At 39.2% G+C, this 8,525-nt stretch overlaps 1 protein-coding gene across 1 annotated transcript in view; it reads left to right on the top strand.

Annotated features, from left to right (window-relative positions):
- LOC102863849 (putative RNA polymerase II subunit B1 CTD phosphatase RPAP2-like) overlaps positions 1-8,525 on the top strand; it is a 96,425-nt gene that overhangs the window by 804 nt on the left and 87,096 nt on the right. The window contains exon 2 of the mRNA XM_006882485.1: positions 712-754. Within this exon, the coding sequence (XP_006882547.1) occupies positions 712-754 (43 nt within the window). The remainder of the gene's footprint in view (positions 1-711; positions 755-8,525) is intronic.

Below are 8,525 nucleotides of genomic sequence, written 5' to 3'. Positions count from 1 at the left end.
AATGAATGAATGGAATAAAAAAAAAAAAAAAAAAAGAGATGGGAAGAGGATGCGCCAGAACTCAGATTTTCAGAACGGCGAGACTAATTTGATGTTGTTAAGTGCCCTCAGTCGATTTTGTCCTCTTCATGACAGTAGAACTGCTCCATCGGGTTTTCTTGACTATAATCTTTACAGAAGCAGATCGCCAGGTAGGTCTGTAGGTCTCAAGAGGAGAGACCAGGTGGATTTGAACTCCCAACGTTGGCAGCCAAGCGCCTAATGGTTGTGCCACCAGGTAACTGCCAAATTTATTATAAGAAAACGAAAACTCTAAAAGGGAATTCTGCTTGTAAGGAGTTGTACAATCAACCCAAATGCACAAGATTCATCTACTGACTGCTCTGTAGGAGAAAGTTGGCCATTCTTCTGTGCAATTTACAGCCCCTGAAAACTCACTGGAGGGTCAGTTGTGGTTCCAAATCATAACAAAAGGTAACAATTTAAACTAGAGAAATAAGAGAATAATTAATTTACAAAACCAAATTGGATTCCCTCCCCATTTCATTTTGGTTTATATACAGGATTGGAAGTGATGTTCATGAGAAAAAGAAAGGTGATTTACAGTTTTGAGTTATTTAGATAGGAATCTGCCCAGTGCCCACCGTGTTCAGGCTTGACTTACGGTGTATTATTTTATTATTATAAAATTTTTACTTTCCTTTTTTGTAGGTACTAAACAGACAAGGCCTCCAAAACAAGATGCTTCCAAAAGGTATGAGAACACTTGGATAACTGCATTCACTTACCTATTTTATATTAATTTAATATTTCTTCTTTAAAAAACAAACAAAAAATCCAAATCCAACTTAGTAGGTACTACCTTAGAGAAAATTATTATAAGAGGGAAGGTAAAAGTCTGAGAAACACTATAAACCTTCATATTGACTAACCAAACTGTGGTAAGTGCTATAAAGGAAAAGACTATAAAATGATGAAAGAATAAATGCTTTAGAGTTGTGGTATTGGAAAACTGTACTGAATATCCGTGGACTGACATAAGACAAAACAAAAAGGTGTTAAAGGCAACCAGAGTGCTTCTTGAAGGCAAGGATAGTGAAACTTCATCTTACATATTTTGGGTGTATTATTAGAGGAATCTATGCTTTGGAAAAGGACAATCATTCTTGGAAAGGTGGAGAGTCAGCAAAAAAGAGGAAGACTTTCAGTGAGATGAATTGACAGAGTGACTATAACAGTGGGCTCAGTAACAGCTGAAAAGAGCATGTGACGGGGTCAAGTTAAAGTCTTTTCTTCATAGGAACAATGTGAGTTGTACTCGGCTCAGTACAATGTTAGGCAGAAGAGCTAATTACAGGAGTACATTTTAGTTGGGAATTCATGAGGAGGCTATGGGAATTCAGGGAAAGATTTCTTTGAAGAAGTGCTTAATTAAACAGAGACCTGAAAAAAGGGCCAGAGATGATAAGGAATGATTTCTAGCCAGAGGTAGCAGTATATGTAAAAATCTTAAGAGGAGCGAGAGCTTGATCAGATCAAAGAGACCTACATCCTTTGGTTTGTGGAAGCACTGTTCCCATGTGGCTTAGGCTTCCCCCCCCCCTTCTTAAGCTTTATTTTTTCTTTAATAATTTTAATGAGCATTTACAGAGATTTTGGATTTCCATTCATTCAAGCTTAGGCTTTTTTTTTAATGGTCAGAGGATGAAAACAAAGCCTGATCTATATTGTTAGGTGCCATCAATTTGAACAGCCAACCTGAAACTTGTGCCATTCTCATCATCTCTGAGACAGTAGAGCCCATTACTAAAATGACAATGTCACTCCGTCTTGTTGGGGGTTGTCCTCTTCTTCACTGACCTTCATCTTTCCAAGCATGATGTCTCATTCCAAGGAATAGCCTTACCTAGCTGTCCAAAGTATGAAAGACAAAGCTTGATCATCCTTGCCTCCAAAGAACATACTGACTGTACCCTTTCTAGGACATACCTATTTGTTCTTTTGGCAGTCCAGGGGATATTCAGTACTCTTCTCCTACATTACAGCTCAAAGGCAGCACTTCTTCTTCTGTAGTCTTTACTAATTGTCCAGCTCTCAGAGCATAGCAGGTGATTGAGAATACCATGGCCTGAATCAGGTGCACCTTAGTCTTCAACCTGATATCATTGCTCTTCAGTAATAGGGAGAGGTCCCTGACAGCAGACTTGCCCACTGCAGTACATCTGCTTTCCTGACTGCTGGTACCAAGGATGTTGATTGTTGATCCAAGCAAGATGTAATCATTAGCAGTTTCAATCTTTTCTCAGTCTATCATAATGTTGACTGATGGGCCTGTGGTGAGGATCTTTATTTTCTTGATGTTGAGATGTACTCCATACCGAAGGCTGTTGTCCCGGACCTTCTGCAACAGACATTTAATATCCTCCTCACTTTTCAGCAAGCAAAGTTGTGTCATCAGCATAACACAGGTTGTTTATGAATGTTGGAACCAATGAATTTTCTGGGTTCCCCCAGCCTAGTTCAGAAGGAACTGGTTTACATTCACAGTGTTGTGCTAACTAGCCCCTCTTAGTACTTACTGTACCTGAATAATCATCACTGAAAATGAGAGCAGTTAAGTCTGAAAGTTAGAATGTAAAGCTTTCAAGGTGGCTCAGGAGAGGAAGGAATGGATCCATTCCTTTTTATTTAGAGTTATTTTAATCTTACACATAATTGTATGTTAATCTTTTCTAAGACAGTAAAGTTTTCACTTTATTCTACTCATTGGTCTTTGAAAAGAAAAAAAGTTGTTTTGCACAGTTGAAAAAGAGAGAAAGAGAAAAGAAAGTAAAAAAAAGTGATGAGCAGCATCCTGATCAAGGGAGGAAAGGAGTGTTAAAAAAGATAAAGGCAAGAGCCTGTTCAGACACTACCTGGTAAGTTAATAACAGGTTTTTGTTTGAAGTGCAGATGAGAAATTAATGATGGAATTTAAGTTACAAAAGCAGTTTTAAGAAGTATGAAATGCTGGTCACCTGGTAATGGTAAAGGTCTGTGGACTTCTGTTTTAGAGAACTGTTGTTCTCTGGAACAACATAATTTTACTGGCTTTAGGAAGTATTGCAAGAACAAAATTTAATACCAGTAATGATGATAATTTGCAACTCCACTTAATAGTGATCTGATCTCAAGCATGATATTTTTCATTCTTGACAGCTATAGATTGTTGTCGTTGTTGTTATGTGCCGTCGAGTCGCTTGCGACTCATAGTGATCCTATGTACAACAGCCCTAAACTCCGCTCTGTCCTGTGCCAGTTGCACTGTCTCTGACACTCCCATCCCGATTACCCCAGTCACTGAATCAATCCACCTCATAGAGAGCCTTCCCCTCCTGCGCTGTCCCTCCACCCTCCCAAGCATGATGTCCTTCTCCAAGGACCGGCCTCTCCTCAACAACATGTCCAAAGTATGTTAGACGGAGCCTCAGAATCCTTGCCTCCAAGGAGCCACCCGGTTTAACCCTTTCCAGCATGAATCTGTTTGTTTTCCTAGCAGTCCATGGTATTCTCAATACTCTTCTCCAGCACTACAGCTCCCTAGCAGTCCATGGTATTCTCAATACTCTTCTCCAGCACTACAGCTCAAAGGCATCAATTCTCCTTCTATCCTCCTTGGTCATTGTCCAACTCGCTGATGCATAACAAGTGATTGCGAAGACCATGACCTGTATCAGACGCACCTTAGTCTCCAGAGAGACACATACCATTGCTCTTCAGCACTTTGGAGAGGTCCCTAACAGCAGACTTTGCCATGGCAATGCGCCTTTTAATTTCCTGGCTGCTGGTGCCAAGACTGTTGACTGTGGAGCCAAGCAAACTAAAGCTGTGTATAATCTCAATCTCTTCACCATCCATCCTGATGCTGCCAATTGGTCCAGTGGTGAGAATCTTTGTCTTCTTGACATTGAGCCTCAATCCATATTGTAGGCTACAGTCCTTGACCCTCTGCAGCAGATGCTTCAGGTCCTCTTCAGTTTCAGCAAGCAGGTTTGTGTCATCTGCATAACTCAGATTGTTGATAAATCGTCCACCAATCTTGACGCCACATTTCTCCTCATAGAGTCCAGCCTCCCGGATAATCTGTTCTGCATATAGGTTGAAAAGGTATGGAGATAGGATGCATCCCTGGCGTACACCCTTCCCAATTTTGAACCATGCAGTGTTCCCTTGCTCTGTTTTGACGACTGCCTCCTGGTCCAAGTGTAGGTTTCGCATTAGAACAATCAAGTGTTCTGGGATTCCCATTCTTCTCAGAGTCAGCCATAGTTTGTTATGATCCACACAGTCAAATGCCTTTGCATAGTCAATGAAACACAGATAGACATTCCTCTGGTATTCCCTGCTTTCAGCTAAGATCCATCTAACATCAGCTACAATATCCCTAGTACCACGACCCCTTCTAAACCCATCCTGGACTTCTGGTAGTTCTCTGTTGATGTGCTGTTCCAGTTGTTAGTTGTAATATATTTTGAGTAGGCCATCTCGATAATGAAACGGTTAAATAAATCCAAGTATTTGTTGAGAGGAAGTGGCACTTTCTAAATGTATTGCCATTTTTTAAAAAGGAAAAAGACATAATATAATCAGAATATTAGTATTTGGCAACTGTTAGCTCCCTAGGTGGCACAGGTGTTAAGCTTGTGAAAAATTGTAGGTTTAGATCCTCACGGAGGCACCTCAGAGGCAAAGCCTGGCAATCTAGTTCTGAAAGTTCATGACCTTAAAGACCCTATGGGATATAGTTTTACTTTTCAACACAGGATTGTCATGAGTCAAAGTTAACTCAGTAGTGACTAAACCAGCACAATTAGCTTGAGTATAGACTGCCAGAAGAGCAAACCAGTCTTTATTGGAGAAAGTGCAAACAGGGTGCTCCTTAGAGGCAAGAATGGTGAAACTTTGTCTCACAGACTTTGAGAATATTGTCAAGAGAAGCCAGTCCTTGGAAAATCATGCTGGATCTTCATTTTACATGTGAAGAAACTAAAGGTCAAAATTACATTTTTCTCTGTTTAAGGGTGCTCAAAGTGGGAGTCCTCACGATCCTTTAGGAAAGTCTATATGGCCGCACATACCTCTATAATAATGTTAAGACTTAATTGCTTTTTTGTCATTTCATTGGTACTGTAAAAGCAATAGTACAGTCAACTATGAGCACCTTAGTGCACATGAAGGCAGCGCCGTACCTTGCACTGGTAGCCATTGTATTTTTTAAGCATTATGTACTTAGGTTAATTAAAAAGCCAGTCTCACATAAAGAAATACCAGATGAAGCAGTAAACATTTGTAAGTTTGTTACATCTCCATAATTCAATTATACAAAGTGTTGAAATGAGAAATTTACATAAAGCACTTTTGTGGTGTTTTGAAGTACTATAATTTCTCAGATAAATATGTCATTGAGTTGGAGCTAAACTAGCCTTCTTTCAGTTGGAACTAAACTATGCTTCCCTCCCTCCCCATGAAATACTTTTTTTACTTGAGAGAGGTGCTGAAAGACAATTGCCATTGTTTTGACTTAGGTATTTGGTAAACTTTTACTGAGAAATGAACCAAGGAAGATTGTTTTAAGCAATGAAACTAATAATATGAGTTGCCATTTATAAAGTTCAGCAATTAAAATTGTAAAACATTTGTATTTGTCTCCATGTTTTGACAGTTTCTAGTACTTAAAAAAATTTTAAATCATTAGTGATTTTAATCAGGAGCTCTGATGACCTAGGTGATTTTAATAAGTGATTTTTTTTTAAGATTTGCATAGGTCAATTAACTAGACTTGAAGAGGTCCATATTTATTCCCATTTGGAGAAAAGGTGATCCAGTGTAGATCACCAGTGTGGAAATTATCGAACAGTATCAGTAGTATCACATGAAAGCAAAATCCAGCTGAAGATTATTCAAAAGTGACTAGAACAATACACTGACAGAGAACTACCAGAAATACAAGCTTGGTTTAGAAGAAACCATGGCACTAGGGATGTTATCACAAATGTCAGGTGAATCCTGGCTGAAAACAGAATACCAATTGGTGTTTCATTGACTATGCCTAGGCATTTGACTTTGTGGATCACAACAAACAGTGGCTAACCTTGAGATGGATGGGAATCCCAGAACACTAGGTTGTGCTTGTGTGAAACCTATACTTGGACCAGGAGGCAGTTGTTAGGACAAAGCAAAGAAACACTGTATAGTTCAAAATCAGAAAATTATTGTATCAGGGATCTGTCCTGTCTCCATACATTTTCATTCTGTATGCAGAACAGATCATTCAGGAGGCTGGATTTTATGAGGAAGAGTGTGGTGTCAGTATTGAAAGTAGACTCATCTACAACCTGTGTTACGCAGATGACACAACCTTACTTGCTCACACTGAGGAGGGTCTGAAGCTGCAGAGGGTCAGGATTTTAGTCTTCAATATGAATTAAAGCTCAACATCAAGACAAGTTCTCACCACAGGGCCAACTGACAGCACTATGATTGATGGAGAAGAGATTGAGATTGTTAACAATTTCAGCTTGCTCAGCTCCACAATCAACACTCCTGGCACCAGCAGTCAGAAAATAAAAAATGAATTTGCTTAAGGGAAATCTGCTGTCAGGGACTTCTCCAGAGTGCTGAAGAGCAAGGATGACAGTCTAGAGACTTAAGGTACACCTGATCCAAGCCATGGTCTTTGTAATTACTTGCTATGCGTCAGAGAGCTGGACAATGACTAAGGATGACAGAAGAATTGATACCTTTGAGTTGTGGTGCTGGAGAAGAGCTCTGAATATGGCATGGACTGCCAAGAAGATAAATAGATCTGTCTTGGAAAGAGTGAAACCAAGTTTCTCCTTGTAGGCAAAGATTTTGAGACTCTGTCTTACATACTTTGATCATGTAGCAAGGAGGGGCCTATCTTTGGAGAGGGATATGCTTGGAAGGGTGGAGGGACAGCACAGGAGAGAAAAGACTCTGGATGAGATGAATTGACACAGTAGATCAGATAATGGGAATGGGTATGTCAGTGATTGTGAGATTAGCTCAGGATAGAGCAGGGTTCAGAGTTAGGCTTTAAACTGTCACTTAACACTTTTTTATGTAATACTACACATATCTGAAAAGGTTCATGAAACTCTTTCCCATTACATATCTGTGAGACTAGCTAATTATTTTATTGTATTCTACTTCAGTCATGCAAAGTATTGCATCATTGTGAATGCTAAGGTAGGAATAAGAATCCAGCTGAATACTTTTGAGCCAGATGTTAGATTGTAAAAATACAAACAGCATTTCACTCTTCCAGGTTTTTTTTTTGTTTTGTAAATTTTGTTTTGAAATGTTACCAAAATAGAGGGTTTTAATTAAATCATTAAAAATATATCCACTTAATCTTAACATGCTAATGTTGGTAGATAGAATCCATGTAAACACAGATTCTTTGGAATCCTCAGTAATTTTTAAGAATGTGAAGAAATTCTGGAACCTAAGATTTGTTTGAGAATAGTTATTGTATGTTATGCTTTCAGCCTCTGGGATAGAGGACAGTATGACAGGGCAGTCTAAGCTCTATGAATAGAATAGCTTTAGGTACATATCCAAGGGAAGCTGTTGTTAAAGTTTGTGGTAGTGGATATCTTAAGTCATTAATTCCCTTATTCCAGTTGTATCCCCCTCGCAGACCATGACACAACCGTATGGTTTTGTTGTTTTTGTTAAGTTCCATTAGTTGGTTTCGACTCTTAGTGGCCTTGTGTGCAACAGAACAAAATCCAGTCCTTTACCATCCTCACAGTGGCTGCTCTGTTTGAGCTCACTATTGCAACCTCTGTGTCAGTCCATCTCATTAAGGGTCTGTCTCTGTTTTGCTGGCCCTCTATTTTACCAAGGGGGAGCTCTGGTGGCTTAGTGGTAAGGAATTGGGCTGCCAAATGCAAATGTACAAGGTTCAAATCCACCAGCCACTCCATAGGAGAAAGATGGGCAGTCTTTTCCCATGCCATTTACTGCCTCTGAAAACTTGTTGAAGCTTGTGTCAGTTTGGTACTTGACCAAACATGATGTCTTTCCCGAGGGCGTAGTCTCTCCAGATGGCATTTCCATAGTACATGAGACAAAGTCTTGCCATCTTTGCTTCTAAGGACCATTCTGGCTATACTTCCAAGATAGACTTCATTCTTCTGGCTTCCTACAGTTTATTTCTTCTGGCTTTCTGTGGTTTCATATTTCTTGCCAACACCATTCAGAATTTAGAGGTAGAATGTGAGGCAATTGAAAATCCCATTATTTGGGTTAGGTGCACCTTAATTATCAAAGTAACATATTTGGTTTTGGACATTTTAAAGTGATCTTATAAAACAAAATTGCCTGATAAAATATGTCATTTAATTTCCTGACTGCTGCATCTGTGGGTGTTGAAGTGAAATAAAAACCTGGATTAAAGCTTCAATTTTGTTCTCTATTTATCCTGATGTTGCTTATTTTTTTTAATCACAAGACTTATT

The sequence above is a fragment of the Elephantulus edwardii genome, unplaced genomic scaffold (assembly GCF_000299155.1).
Source record: "Elephantulus edwardii isolate Elephantulus edwardi_28Jun2011 unplaced genomic scaffold, EleEdw1.0 scaffold00020, whole genome shotgun sequence".
NCBI lineage: Eukaryota > Metazoa > Chordata > Mammalia > Macroscelidea > Macroscelididae > Elephantulus > Elephantulus edwardii.
The sequence above is the reverse complement of the archived record's forward strand: the minus strand, read 5'-3'. Positions and strand labels throughout refer to the sequence as shown.